The sequence below is a fragment of the Loxodonta africana genome, chromosome 8 (genome assembly GCF_030014295.1).
Source record: "Loxodonta africana isolate mLoxAfr1 chromosome 8, mLoxAfr1.hap2, whole genome shotgun sequence".
Classification (NCBI taxonomy): Eukaryota; Metazoa; Chordata; class Mammalia; order Proboscidea; family Elephantidae; genus Loxodonta; species Loxodonta africana.
The window spans coordinates 79,387,040-79,403,250 of NC_087349.1; the positions used below are offsets into that span (position 1 = coordinate 79,387,040).

At 36.6% G+C, this 16,211-nt stretch overlaps 1 protein-coding gene across 1 annotated transcript in view; it reads left to right on the plus strand.

The window, feature by feature from the left end:
- HDAC9 (histone deacetylase 9) overlaps positions 1-16,211 on the plus strand; it is a 794,698-nt gene that overhangs the window by 614,418 nt on the left and 164,069 nt on the right. The window contains exons 18-21 of the mRNA XM_023544374.2: positions 4,180-4,235; positions 4,480-4,567; positions 10,462-10,581; positions 10,895-10,992. Coding sequence (XP_023400142.2) covers positions 4,180-4,235; positions 4,480-4,567; positions 10,462-10,581; positions 10,895-10,992 — 362 coding nt within the window. The remainder of the gene's footprint in view (positions 1-4,179; positions 4,236-4,479; positions 4,568-10,461; positions 10,582-10,894; positions 10,993-16,211) is intronic.

Here is a 16,211-nt window from a genome sequence, read left to right on the forward strand (position 1 = left end):
TCCAAATTTCTTAGAATAGATAAGTAACCGTCTCCAGAGCTGCATCCATTTGTGGAAACATCTCAGTTGATATTCTGTCAGTTCCTAGAACCTTTTTTTTTTCTTCCACAAATGCCTTCTGTGCAGCTTGGACTTCTTCCTTCAGTACCACGGGTTCTTGATCATATGGTACGTCCTGAAATGGCTGAACTTCAACAAATTCCTTTTGGTACAGTGACTCTGTGTATTTCATCTTCTTTTGATGCTTCCTGTGTCATTCAACATTTTGCCTATAGAAACCTTAAATATTGCAACTCGAGGCTGGAATTTTTTCTTCAGTTCCTTCATCTTGTGAATTGCAGAGCATGTTCTTCCCTTTTGGTTTTCCAACTCCAGGTCTTTGCACATTTCATTATTATACTTTGTCTTCTCAAGTTTTTCTTTGAAAACTTCTATTCAGCTATTTTACTGCATCATCTCTTCCATTTGCTTTAGCTGCTCTACGTTCAAGAGCAAGTTTCAGAGTCTCTTCTGATATTCATTTTGATCTTTTCTTTTTTTCATTTCTTTTTAATGACCTTTTGCTTTCTTCATATATGATGTCCTTGATATCATCCCACAACTCATCTGGTCTTTAGTCATTAATGTTCAATGCATCAAATTTATTGTTGAGAGGCTCTAAATTCAGGTGGGATATACTCAAAGTCATATTTTGGCTCTTGTGGACTTGCTTTAATTTTCTTTAGCTTCACCTTGAACTTACATATGAGCAATTGATGGTCTGTTCCTCATTCGTCCTTTGGCCTTGTTCTGACTGATGAGATTGAGCTCCTTTATCATCTCTTTCCACAACTGTAGTCAGTTGATTCCTGCGTATTCCATCTGGTGAGGTCCACATGTGTAATCGCCATTTATGTCATTGAAAAAAGGTTTTTTCAATGAATAAGTCCTTGATCTTGCAAAATTCTATCATGCTATATCCATGGTCCCTTCTATCACCAAAGTCCATATTTTCCAACTACCAATCTTTCTTTGTTTCCAACTTTCGAATTCCAAACATCAATAATTACCAAGGCAGCTTGATTGTGTGTTTGATGAAATTCAGACTGCAGGAATTGGTAGAAATCTTGAATTTCTTCATCTTTGGCACTAGTGATTGGTGCATAAATAATAGTCATATTAACTGGTCTTCTTTGTAAGTGTGTGGATATTGTGCTACTACCACTGACAGTGTTTTACTTGAGGATTGATTCTGAAATGTTCTTTTTAATGATGAGTGCGATGACATTCCTCTTCATTAATATCGCATGTAAGTAAAATTGTCCTGAAGATAATTCAAAAGTGGGTACAGCAGTATGTCTATAGGTAACTGCCAGAAATTCAAACCGTGTTCAGAATAGGATGTGGAACAAGGAGTATCATAGCTGAGGTCAGATAGATCTTGGCTGGAAGCAGAGAGTACCAGAAAGGTATTTACCTGTGTTTAATTGACTATGCAAAGGCATTCAACTGTGTGGATCATAACAAATTATGGATAACATCTCGAAGAATGGAAATTTCAGAACACTTAATTGTGCTCATGAGGAACCTATAATAGAACAAGAGGCAGTTGTTTGAACAGAACAAGGGGGTACTGTGTGGTTTAGAATCAGGAAAGGTATGCATCAGGGTTGTATCCTTTCATCATACTTATTCAATCTGTATGCTGAACAAAGAATCCAAGAAGCTGGACTATGTGAGAAGAATGTGGCATCAGGAATGGAGGAAGACTCATTAACAACCTGTGTTATGCAGATGACACAACCTTGCTTGCTGAAGGTGCAGAGGACTTGAAGCACTTACTGTTGAAGATACAAGACCACAGCCTTCAGTATGGATTATACCTCAGTATAAAGAAAACAAAAATACAGCTGGACCAATAAGCAACATCACGACAAATGGAGAAAAGATTGAAGTTGTCAAGGATTTCATTTTACTTGGATCCACAATCAACACCCGTAGAAGCAGCTGTCAAGAAATCAAACTAAGTATTGCATTGGGCAAATCTGCTACAAAAGACCTCTTTAAAGTGTTAAAGAACAAAGATGTAACTTTGAGGACTAAGGCGCACCTGTCCAAGCTGTGGTATTTTCATTCGCCTCATATACATGGGAAAGCTGGACAATGAAGAAAGAAGACCGAAGAAGAATTAATGCATTTCAATTTCGGTGTTGGTGAAGAATACTGAACATACCGTGGACTGCCAGAAGAATGAACAAATTTGTCTTGGAAGAAGTATAGCCAGAATGCTCCTTAGAAGTGAGGATGGTGGGTTTAACTTGGGACATGTTATCAGGAAGGACCAATCCCTGGAGAAGGACAGCATGCTTTATAAGAGGGTCAGTGAAGGAGAAGAAGATCCTCAATGAGATGGATTGACACAGTGGCTACAAACTCTTGTGAGGACGGCACAGGACTAGGCAGTGTTTCACTCTGTTGTACATAGGGTTGATGTGAGTTGGAACTGACTGGAGGACACCGAACAACAACAACAAAAAAGGCGTTATTTCATTAGCAACATAGAATATTTTTTAAAATTCCAATTTTCCTGAAAAATGGCTTCTTGTTGGGGTTTTTAATCTGCATTTATTTGACTACTAATTAAGTTGGATTTTTAAAATAGTCCCTGAATTTATTTCTTCATGTTGTTTAGTTATGACTTTTGCTCATAAAAATAATAATTTTTATGTGATATATAAAAGTTGTTGAGTAAGTTCTTTACATGTTAATTATATTGCTCCTTGGTATATTGTTGTTATTTTCACCCTAACTATGGTTTTCCCAATGAAATATTTTGTACCTAGAATAATCTTTACTGATCTTGCCATTCTCAGAAGTCTTACAGCATTTATAGCCTTACTCTATATCCTTAATATTTCAGTCTCTGTTACCCTGTGTTGTTCATTAATAGTTTCTTTCATATGAATCATTGATCTCCAGAGATAGTATCTTACCAACAGGAACAAGAGAATATGTTTATCACCATCCCTAGATTTGTAATTGATATCGCAATATTTAGCTTCTAATTTGCTTCTGAGATTGTCTCTATGCATATGCTCATCAAAAAAATAGTGAATTAACTCATCTTGTGTCATTACCATAATGTACTGGAAAAATGCATATGTGTTTAAAGCCTTTGGGAATAGAATATTTTTCTGGATGTTATACTTGCAGTGAAATATTTTGAAAAAAATTCCTAGAGCATACTAAAATTATTTCATGGGTTTTAAGATTGTGTACTAAAGAAACATTCTCTTTTGAGCATGTTATTCGAATTCGAGTTAAGCAAAAGGTGATTACCATCTGATAACCACCTTTGGTGTGAACCATCTGATAAATGATTAATTCCATGTCAAACAATCCTGCTATTCTGAGCATGATGCCTTTGAGAGGATTTATAGTTCCCTGCCTTCATGCTGGAGTTGCTTCAGCTTTCCATGATACATTCCAACTAATCTGGAGGTTAAGACATTTCTTGATCATGGATAGATATGATTGCTACTCAGCCCTGGAATTCTTTATAAAATTCCAGAACGTGGGCTAGAAATTGACTTAGGGAATCCAATAAAGTTGCAAGCCTTGGCAGTCATCCAAGCTGAATTTATAGACTGGAAGAAATATGGGCTTTCCATTGTTCTCTTTTCACCTTTCTGGGGTTTCTTTTTTGTATATGTGAGTGTGCGAGTGTAAATTTATCATTTTGCTGACATTGGAGTGGAAATAACCATTGAGGGGATTCAGCTAAAGAATTTTTACTTTGGATCTTCCCTGGTCTCTCCAAACTTTGACCCCAACCTGCACCAAGAGTGGATTTCTTCTCTCTCTGTAGGATGTTGATGTCATAAAATAAGAGTTTGTTCTTGAAAATGAATCATGTTAGTACAACAGCTGACATGCACATTTGCCAGCTAGGTACAGCTCCCAAATCTCTGTTCTTCCCCTGGCTTTGTGAGAGCCTTCTTTTTGAGACAGGATCTGAGAAAATGTAATCATATGTATTGTTTCTGTTCATTCTATGAAATAGTAATAAGGGCAAGAAAACAGGCTCAACCGCCTCTAATGGTCTTCAGGATGTTTTGTGTGTGCCTGCTGCTCTGTAGTAACAGAGATCCATGCACTCCCCAAATATCTGATCACTGAAAACCTATCTTGTTCTTACAGAATGGATTTGCTGTTGTGAGGCCCCCAGGCCATCATGCTGAAGAATCCACAGCCATGTAAGTACCAGGGACTGTTGCCCATCTCCAAGCGCCACGGTTCCTAGCGGTCACCTGCCCTGTGCATGTCTCTGAAGCCTCTAATTGTTAGCAGATGGACTGAAAAATCTTGCGAGGTACTCCCAGAAGCAGATTTATGGCTTCAGAGATCATATAGCATTTTAAAAAATGCTCTGAACATTATTTATAATGGTTTTCCTGGCTGATTTGCTTTCTTATTTCTCTGTTCTTCTCTATTCCGCAGGGGGTTCTGCTTTTTTAATTCAGTTGCAATTACCGCCAAATACTTGAGAGACCAACTAAATATAAGCAAGATATTGATTGTAGATCTGGTATGTATTCCTGGCCAGAGCTGCATTTTCAGTGACTCTAGATAAAAGGAGTAAATTTGTATTTCTCTGTCCGGCTGTCTTGCTTTTAGCACTTGCAAACAACTGAAGGGTGTGTTTCCTTTGAATGTGGAAACTCATTAAATTCAGGATTGCAGTTCTGAAACCATAAACATTCACATTTCACTTTCATGGTGTTAACTGCAATTTAATGAGAAGAAGGCGCAGATCAGGGCAACTTTTATGATCCTTAAATGAATTGATACTTCCACAGTTAAAATAACCCAACAGAACCTGAATTTACTTTTCCCTACAGAATATGAACTTTAAATAGTCAGATGTGCTGGAAAGAATGCTGTTGCTTTGGTTACCAAATTGGCCACTTCCCCCGGTTAGCAATCATGTTGCTTGTTGTGCAACAGTGGTATTATTAAAACAAGTCAGCATCTCATTCTTTCTGAAAAGATCTCAGATCCTGGATGCCAGTTTGGGACGACTCCCTGCAGGAACCCTGAGTGATTAAAAGTCAGCGGCATTAGATTAGTATTGCATTTTAACGTGATACTTCTTACACAATAGTTATAATTTGTTTAACAAATGGCTTGTTTAAATGCAGATGACACTTGGCATGTTGTCTATAGTATATTCATGAATAATGAGCTGGAGATCTGCCCCATACAAAAAGGACCAGCCTAGGAAAGGGCGAAAGAGAAATGAATGGTGATTTATGAGCCCCGCTTTCGGTTTGCCTCCAGTTCACAAGGAGGTGTAATAGGTTGTCTGACAAAGCATAGACAGGAAATGAACCCTGGCATCCAAACCGAACCTGCTACATCTGCACTTAATTAATTTTTGCAGGTGATAAAAGATTTAAAGGCAAAATATGTTAAAGGCTTCTTTTCTTTTTGAAGGGCAAGGCTTAATAGTCTAAATCTTGTTCGTATCTGCACTCATAATTAAATCTTATCGGGAAGTCGTGGCCTCGCCATCCAGCCCTCTGATTCCGTTAAGAAGGCACACCAAAGGCTTGAGAGCAGAGCCATCTGAAGAAATACTTGGTTGAGTTAAAATGAAGATAAAAGGAATGAAAAATTGATAACTGTTTCTAGGGCTTGATTGGAATGGGTATTATTCACACCCTGTATTATAGCTTTCCTGTAAGCAGCTTGGTGTGGACAATACTGAAGCCCTTTTTTCTGTGTGTATTTCCCAAACATGCTTAAGTTTCACGTGCAGGTCATAGTTCACCATTAAAGAAAAATGTCGAAGGCTAGATGTACTACAGGAGCGAGGTCTTAAAATTTTACAGAAATGAGGGCTTCACTACCTATTTTCCCATGTACATAGAAAATGACATTTTAAATAACTCATAATTACTGTTTTGGGTGATTTGTAAGATATTGAATTATTTTAAAAATATGATTTGACTAGCCTTCTTAGTATGTTCCTAATTCTACCATGGAAAAATAAGCCAAAAATTTGAAGAAAGGGTAGCAGTTGAAGATGAGGATTATAGGAAAATTTTTTTCTAAGTTTCTAATTTTGTCAAAATTATGTGGGAAGGGAATTGATAAATGGTGCGCATCCTATTCTTAAGAATCTTTTAGCATTTACTTTCTGAGGAAGCCCTTCTAACTACCAATTTATGGTTCTATAAAGATAATCAGTAACTGTGAAGAGTCCTTTGAAAACACATGTGTGATATCCAGATGCCAAAGTAATAAATTGTACAATGGACTTGAAAGCTAAAATGCCTAGCTGTGGTACATGGACCCTTTGTACCTCGGAGGATCTGTGTGTAAAGTTTTGTTTTTGTACATTAATATTAGAAATAATAGATTGCTGGGGATAATTTGATAAAAAAAGATGATTTATAAAATAAGTTAGTTGGTAGCTCTGAGGAGGCTCCTGCAAGCTTACTGGCCTTTGATTATGAATTTATTCCATTATCCAATCTTAAAGGATATTTATTTCCCAGCAGGCTGTAGCAGACGAGAAGTTTTAGTTTCAAATTCTCTAAATATATGAAGCTCTATCCAAAGGGTTGCCTCTGAGATCACCACCAGCTCACATATACTTACTTACAAGTCTTCCAAATTCTGCAGCTGCAGCGCTACTTTGAGGAAATTCCCCTGTTTCTTCCAGCTGCCGAGAAGGAAGTTTTAAAGTGCCACGTGGCGCTGAGACATCCGTTCTCCCTGGCTGACAGGTCTATTTTGTAAGTTAGCAAAGGAGAAGAGGCAAAGGCTCTTCAATGGCTGAAGAGGTTCATTGATGTATATCTGATGTCGTTAATGTTAGCTAGTGGATGTGAATTAGCTCCACGAATTCTTAGGCTGAAAGTGAATCTACTCCATTGTCCAGCAGCTAGTTTCAGTATTTTTATATGCCTGGTAAGTAGAGAAGGCCCTAGGGGGTGCAAACCATGTGCGCTGAACTGCTAACCGAGAAGTTGGCAGTTCAGATCCACCCAGCAGTGCCATGGTAGAAAGGCCTGAAGATCAACTTCTGTAAAGATTACAGCCAAGAAAACCCTAGGGAGCTCAGTTCTACTCTGTAACACAAGGGGTCACCATGAGTCAGGACTGACTCCATGGCAACAGCTTTAAGATTACTTAGTAAGTAGGGGAATAGAGTTCTGATTCACCTCCTACTTGGGGCAACAGCCAAATGGGAAGGAGTTGAGTATTTTCGACAGGAATGATTCTGTTTGATCTGTGGAGGTTATTCATTCCAGTTTTCTTTCTGGGGAGATTCCAGAGACATTCAGAGTGGTGAGGAGAGGGAGCAGGCACAGCAACTTGCTTCTCAACTGGTAGGAGACCAGCTGTTGTGTTCAGAGCATTACCCTGTCTTAGAAGTAGGATTCACTTGCATGACTCAGGTAGCTTTTGTGGCATGTGATTTTTTTCCATATTAGGAGTTTCATAGAAAAGAAAAATCACTTCAAATGTCCTTAGATTTTGACAATTCCATTTTTGGTCAGGTACAGTTAGAACTTTGTCACATATTCTTTTACCAAATATTTATGAGTGATGACCTTAACTAGTAGTGTGACTTATTTGAAGATATTTTAATATAATAAAGGATAATATATTGGCTCTAAACCCTTGTAGAAAATCTATTTTTGTAGAACTGTTTTAACCAGTAAAGTACTGAAATAATTCTTCAGCACTTCCTAGCATCTTAGATACAAGGTCTACTTGGGGAATTTTAATGATTCAGTTTATTTAATTTCCACAGTAATTTTTCACAAACTTTTTCCTGTGTTAGTTTAGTATGATTTCTCATGGATGCTAGTGTTTTATTGCTATGGAGAAACAATACTCAAAGCATACCTGAGCAGGCAGTACTTAGTATGAATATTTGAGAGCAAAGAAAGCTGAAATAAAAAATTTTCAAGGTTCTTGCCCAAAATGAAAAGCATACTAGGACTTACCTTTATCTCTAAATATTTCATGAATGTAAGTACAGGATCAAGGATTGCCCAGTATTAGAATGGATTTGTGCATTTTAATAAATAATGTTGGTTGGAAACATTGTTATGGAAAAGAGTGTATTTCTTATTCAGAAATTTATGCACTAAGGATTTTATTTATAAGCTAAATTAGCATCTTTTATTTAACATTCTTAAATAATTTTTTTTTACCAAGTCCCAAAAGAAACAAAAGCAAACTGGGCAGTGTTGTTCTGCTTTAGAAAGTGTGGATGCATTTATGCCCAGAGCACAATTTTTCTTACGATCTGGACTAAAAATTTTATTGTAGAGCGGAAAGGCAAACATCCCTTCACTGTTGCTTTTCCAAGTATTTTGTTGTCTTTGTTGGTCCTCCTTTAGGTATCCAGTAGCAACCTCAAAAGACATTGTGGCTTAAACCGTTTCAGTTTAGTTCACTTAAAGGAAAATCATTTTGCTCTATCTTTCTTCATTCAGAAATTATGGAATTAGGTATTTTCAGTTAGCTATTTTTTTCTGATATGTATGCCTTTATCTGGAACAAGTTTATAGAATAATGCATATCTGTCCCACATTTTATGTTTCCCTGACTAATTTTGGATATGTATACTATGCAGAAAAGGGGGAGAGGGTTAGTGTATTTCTGCACTGTGGAAAAGCAAGCTCAGTGCAGGCTTTTAGAACTCACCAAAAGGAGGCTTTGGTAGTGTCTAGTGCAAGAATTCTGGGCTGGAGGTTGGAGACAAATTGAATAAACCTCAGCAAGGAACAATAATGATCCCCAATCTCACCTCACAGATTTTCTAAGAGGATGACAGAGAGAACAAATTTAAGTGCAAGTTAACATTGTAATGGTTAAGAGCTTGGCCTTTGGAGTAAGAAGTGAATTCAAGACCCAGCCTTGCAACTTACTCACTGTATAGTCTTAGTAAGTTGCCTAAACTCTCTGAGCCTCAGTTTACTTATCTCTTAAGTTAGAGGTAATAGCACATCCCTAATAAAATGATTAAATAATCCATGCAAGGTGTTTAATATAGTGCCTGACTTATACATGAGAGGAATTGTTGTTGAAATTAGTGTGATTCTTACTGATATAAAATAATGAAAATACAACATAAACAGAGTTATAGGTTATCAACTTTTTTTTAAGTAACAGAATGAGAAACTACATATGAGCTAAAGATACAACACTATTATATAGGTTATTCACTTTAAAGAGTGGTCCATTTTACTTTTGCTCCAAATATAGGAAGTATATTAATTTATGTTCTTAACACCTGAGGTCTTTCAGTGAAGACATTTGTAAAAATGCTGTTTTCTTTTTCACAGTATACCTAGGCTTCCCCATTTCTCATGTCAATTCCTACCTATGTCTATTTCATAAAACAATAAGAAAAAAAGGACTGCAAAGTTATGAATCATCAATCATTATATATATAAATGTCCAAAAAGGTTTTTTTTTCTTTTATTTTTGTCTATCCATTTTAATGGCACAGGTTTCTTTTTTTTTTTTTTTTTTTTTGAGTGGGAGAGAGGAGTGGTGTGAGTAAAGAAGAAAGGACAGGAAAGAGGCTGGGAAGAGAGCCATGATATAATATTAAAATGAGCGGATGGGACAAGATTGCATAAAGCCCCATGCCATCTTTCTTTGGCCCGACTGATTTAATAGCTAATGAGCTCATGCTCCCGTGTCTTCTACTCTTGCCATCATGATTTTACCAAAATGAAATATGAAGTCCTTTTTGCATCTGGCATTCTCTTTTGAAGTGATTCTAACTGCTGAGGGATTGCTAACTGAACTGACTGCCTCAAGAAAGCCAATTTACTCAGCTGGTTGCAAAGCCTTTGACCTCAATGGTGGGACTTGGCAAATCAATGCATACACGTTTGTTTAGTGTTCTGTCAAGAATTGCGAAAATGCTCTCTAAGCCATAGATCCTTCTGCAAAATACTAGTTTCTAGTTTAAACATTAGTCTTCCTTCAGAGGCCAATGAGGCTAGTTAATTAAGCCTGAGGGGTTATGAACTGTTGGCAGTTAATAAGTCATAAAATTCCTCCATAAAACAGGATGCGAGATTCCATCACTGAAGCAAAGAGTACAAAGAGCCGGTGTATAAATATCTAATTGTACCAAAGGACTGGGCTTTCTCAATGACTGCTCATCTGGAGTCTCCAGGGCATGCTCTCTGTGGTTTCCTGATTTTTTAGAAGCCAGTTTAAAAAATGAGTGCATTAAAGGGTAATTTGCCTGAAAGTTCAGGAAGTAAAGGGGGTGGTGTAGAAGAAGGCAGAAAGGGAGAAAGAAAAAGAGGGACATAGTGAGAAGACAAATTGAGAAGAAGGGTGGGGTAGAAAGACAGGGAACTAGAAATCAGAAAGGTTGTCTCCACATGGACTTATACATGACTATATTTGTCATCTGTTTTCTTTTCCCTGTAGGATGTTCACCATGGAAACGGTACACAGCAGGCCTTTTATGCTGACCCCAGCATCCTGTATATTTCACTCCATCGCTATGATGAAGGGAACTTTTTCCCTGGCAGTGGAGCCCCAAATGAGGTTCGGTTTATTTCTTTAGAGCCCCACTTTTATTTGCATCTTTCAGGTAATTGCATTGCATGATTACCCCTAATTTTCTTGTCCTTTGCTGGTGTTTTAAATTACACGAGATTACTGAACTGTCCCCTGGGACCAAGAACCAGTGCAGAACAAGTGCATAACGCAGAGCACTGGTTGTCAGGCAAGGTTGGGCTGATTTGACATGTTGTTTGATGTTTCTTTCAAGAGCTCACATGTGTTTGTTTCCGTCTCTTCTTGCTTTCTTCCCTTTGCCCGCTTCTCTACCCATGGTGGTGTGTTTTCCTCTTCCCAGGTTGGAAGTGGCCTTGGAGAAGGATACAATATAAATATTGCCTGGACAGGTGGCCTCGATCCCCCCATGGGAGACATTGAGTACTTTGAAGCATTCAGGTTGGTAGTCCTCTTTCTCTCTGAAAGTGGCAAATTGGAAAACATGTACATTGAAGCCACGCCAAATCTAAAAGTGAAAGACAAATTTCTCACTAAGGAAAAGTAGCAAAAAAGAGCTGGTATATCATAGCTTCAAACAAATGTTTGATTTTGATGACTATTGCTGCATAGACACAAAAGAAATATGTGTAGAAAGAAAACAGGTCTATCAAGACCTAGTTTTAGTTACTCAGACATATTGGCCAATGGCCCTCACACACTCTGTACCTTCCTTCTTGGAAACATTTTATTATTAAATAGCTCTGGAAAATTCTGCCTGTATAACATATCACATGATTTACAGTGGACATCAGCCTACTAAATGCTCCAAGAAGTACTTCACTACCTATTTAACTATGTTGAACAGGCATTTTGCAAACATAGAATTCTTTTTGCACGTAGCACTCCTTTGCATTCTTAACTCTGAGGAACTAACTCACTTTAAGGAACGTTGGCCCAGGCAATCTCATTTGATGGTAGAGTAAATGACTTTTGTATATTTTTCCTCTCTCACTAAAACATCAACTAACTAATTGGGTGTTTTCTGTTCTCTGCAAAACGTAGGCCATAAACGCAATGTATATTTTTATATATACACTGCATTCTGCTGTTTTGCTAAGCAAAGAACATTCAAAATTAATTTAAGCAAGAAATACAGCAAATTCAAAGCTTTCTTTTTTGGAGATGAAGTTTTTTTTTAAAGGACATTCCTTTTCAGAATTAAAAAAAAATAGTGCTAGGAAAGGCCTTTGTTTTAAAGAGTATCAGATTGTGTCAATATGCATCTCAGTTGCAAGGTTTTGGAAGGAGATTTTAACCTATTGGAAATGCATCATTTTTTGAATATTTTGTTTAATTGAAAGAAAAAGCAAATAACTACATGATAAGAAATTTTAGAAATATTCATAGTTTTAGAATTTACTATTTATACATTCCAAAGGGAAAAAAATCCGATTGCTAATGTGTTGTGCATAGTTAATTTTCTCATTGGATTGTCATTTTCATTTTTCATTAGAGACAAGGCCCTGGATCACTGATATAAAATAGTTCTATTTTCAAAAAAATACATTTAGAAGAAATGTATTTGACTTGGAATTCCTAGATACCAAAGATAATTCTACCCACATTCCAGATTTGTACTTTGGAAAAAAAAAAAATACGTATACACATATGTATCTACAAGATTCATAGAAAAAAATAGCTGAAATAAGTTTATTTACTGTAAGGCTTGGGTTTCTATGAAGATATTTTGGAACAATTAGCAGTAAAACTTCAACCAAAAAAATTATATTAAGAAACCATAGGGTTTCAATTTTATGAGTTCAGTTTGCCTATATTTGAAAATTAACAGATTTTTTTTTAATTAACTGTTAAAGAAAACTCTAATGGGATAATAGACCTTAGCATTATGTCAGGTGTAAAATTTTGTGCTTTCCAAGTTAAGCAGGTAACTTGTATAACACACAAGTTAACTTTCTGACTCTACCATAGCAAAATGTTATATCCATTGATCTTCAATGACGAATTCTTGGATTTTTTTTGTAATGCTTTAATATTATTTGTAGTACTATAGCGTTACATAAAAATGGATCATGTAGGCACAGCAGGGAAGCACAGCTTTTTTTTTAAGAGACCCTTTTTTTTTCCTAAGAAACCCTTTTTTCACAACTATTTTCATTAAATAATGTAAAAACAGGTATCGAGTGCACCTACAGGTCATGATTTTGTGATTGAAGTGGTATGAATCAAGTGTTCATCAAAGTGGCTGAGTGTCCTCAAAAACTGTCCCTTCTCTTTGCCTTGAATGTGGACTCCTTACATTAGCAAACTTTTCTAAACTTCCTAGTGCAGTCACCATACCACACCTACCATGTTTAGAAGAGAAGTGTCATTATTTCACTAGGCTGTAGAAATTTAATTGTGGCTTTAGCATTTGTAGTTATAAAAACACCAGATTTAAATGATAGTAATCCTGTTAATTTTGAATTATACCATGTTTGCTATTCAACACGTATGGCTCAAAGAAGTACTTGTGAATTTGTTATGGACAAATGAAGTCAGTCAGCCATTCATTCAAAAAACATTTATTGAGCACTTATTATATGCCAGGCACTTGGAATTCAAAGCTGTCTTTGCTCTCAGGGGTGATAATAGAAGTGATGATTAATGTTCTAGAGAACAAATGTGCTTTGAGATCAAGAAAGGCTTCACCAAGTGCTGTTCAACCTGTGCTTTCAAGGATGAGCAGGAATTTTCATGGGAAAAAAGGAGTTGAAGTATGGGAAAATTCATTCTAGGTAGAAGAAATAGCCTGAAAAAAGCATGGAGTCATGAAACAATTTTGCTCTGTTAGCACAAGGGCATGAATGTGGATCATACTTCACAAAGTTTTTGCAGGCAAATAACTGTCCATGTAAACATAGAAGTGCCTCTGTATGTTGGGGCTTTAATGAGCTAGCCTTTCAAATAATTTCTGATATAGTAATATTTTAGAAGAATATCTTCCTTAATATAGCCTTTGTTCTCCAATGTCGACATGAATAGATCTTTTTGGTATCTGCGTGTGGGTGTAGGAAATGGAGAAGGGGGAAAAAGTGAAGCTGTCTTCTCGTTTTTTTTTTTTTTTTTCTTAATTTTTCATTGTTTCTGAACTGTAATAAGTATTTTTGAAGGGAAAGTCTCTCTCTGAAGGTATAAATATAGTGGCATATAAGCATGGCTAGTTATTTTACCAGTGAAAATTTGTCCTACGTGCTGCCCTTCTGGCTTTTATTAGGTGGTTTTTTCCTGTGGCAGAAAAAAAAACATAGGCAATGAAAATACTTTTTAAGTTTGTTGTAAGATTACCATAAACTTTGAAAATACAATGTTGTTGATGTTGTTAGGTGCCATCGACTAGGTTTTGACTCATAGCAGTTCCGACTCATGTACGGCAGAACTAAACACTGCCCTGTCCTGCGCCATCCTCACAATTGTTGATAGGCTTGAGTCCATTGTTGCAGCCACTATGTCAATCCATCTCACGGACCGTCTTCCTCTTTTTCACTGACCTTCTACTTTACCAAGCATGATGGTCCTTCTCCAGGGACTGGTTCTTCCTGATAACATGTCCAAAGTACATGAGATGAAGTCTTGCCATTCTTACTTCTAAGAAGCATTCTGGCTGTACTTCTTCCAAGACTGATTTGTTCATTCTTCTGGCAGTCCACGGACATTCAGTATTCTTCGCCAACACCATAATTCAAAGGCATAAATTCTTCTTAGGTCTTCTTTATTCATTATTCAGCTTTCTCATGCATATGAGGCTGTTGAAAACACCGTGGCTTGGGTCGGGTGCATCATTGCCCTTAAAGTGACATATTTGCTTTTCAATATTTTAAAGAGATCTTTTGCAGCGGATTTGCCCAAAGCAATACATCTTTTGATTTCTTGACTGCTGCTTCCGTGGGTGTTGATTGTGGATCCAAGTAAAATGAAATCCTTGACAACCACAATCATTTCTCTGTTTATCATGATGTTGCTTATTGGTCCAGTTGTGAGGATTTTTGTTTTCTTTATGTTGAGGTGTAATCCATACTGAAAGCTGTGGTCTTTGACCTTCATCAATAAGTGCTTCAAGTCCTCTTCATTTTCTGCAAGCAAAGTTGTGTCATCTGCGTATTGCAGGTTGTTAATGAGTCTTTCTCCAATCCTGATGCCATGTTTTTCTTTATATAGTTCAGCTTCTTGGATTATTTGCTCAGCATACAGATTGAATAAGTATGGTGAAAGGATACAACTCTGACGCACACCTTTCTTGACTTTAAAACATGCAGTACCCCCTTGTTCTACTTGAACGACTGCCTCTTGGTCTAAGTACAGGTTCCTCATGAGTATGATTAGGTGTTCTGAAATTCCCATTCTTTGCATTGTTATCCATAATGCTTTTGTCAGATGCTTTTGCATAATCAATAAAACACAGGCAAACATCTTTCTGGTATTCTCAGCCAGGATCTTTCTCATATCAGCAGTGATATCCCTTGTTCCATGTTCTCTTCTCAATCTGGCATAAATTTCTGACAGTATTTTGTCGATGTAATGTTGCAACCACTTTTGAATGATCTTCGGCAACATTTTACTTGTGTGTGATATTTATGATATTGTTAATTTCCTCATTCTCTTGGATCACCTTTCTTTAAAATGGGCACAAATATATTTCAGATGACTGGTTATTTTTCCACACAAGTATCATTTATCACTGAAATAATTTTAGAGTACACTTTAGATTTTTTGCCTGTTTTTTCTGTATTCTATAATATCAAATATCTTTATGTTCACCTAAAATATATTTCCAAGATTATCTTTTTTAAAAATAATTATAGCTATTTTTATTAAGCTCTTGGGTGCCAGCTCCTAGGTCAATAACTTTACAGACATTATGTTAATTCTTAAGTAGTTTGTGTAAGTCACAGAATTACTAGGCCCTTGATTTGAACTCAGCCCATGGCTCCTAAATCTATGCTATTCAGTCACTCCACACTGACAATCTATTCTACTGCTTATAACTTAAAGTCTAAGGTGTGGTAGGGCACAGTGAACATTTACTGAAATGTAAGGCCTTCACCCTCTGATTTAACTTTCAAATGCTTATTGCGTAATATGGCAAAAAAGAGCTACTCTGTAATATTTGCTGAATGAGTGAATGAATGACTGAATGAATGAACAGGAGAAGAGAGAGGAAATGATGTCGACTAGGATAGGAGCATTGAAAGTCCCTTGTATTAAGTGGGCCTAGCAAAAGTCTGAGGGAATTACTTGAAACCTGTCACTTGGCCCTTCCAGGTGTATGCTTTATAAAGAACTCTGGACACCCATTCACTTGGTTATAAGAATGTCAGACATCTCTTCATTCAACAGATGTTTTGCAGAATGTTTCTACTCAGTCTTACTTTCAATCATTTTAAAAGATTGTTCCCATTGGTTCTATGTTCACCGTGGTCCCTGGGTGAGCACTGGACACATTGTATTTTTGTAAAGACTACTTTTTGAAAAGCATCCTGCAAATGCTAAAGATGATAATTTATATAAGACCATTTAAATGGTTGTTTATACTGAACAAGAGATAATGGGAATCTCATGCTTCTAATTAAATCTAATGACAAAAATATCTCTGAGTGTTGAAAAAGAATGAGTATCAGTTT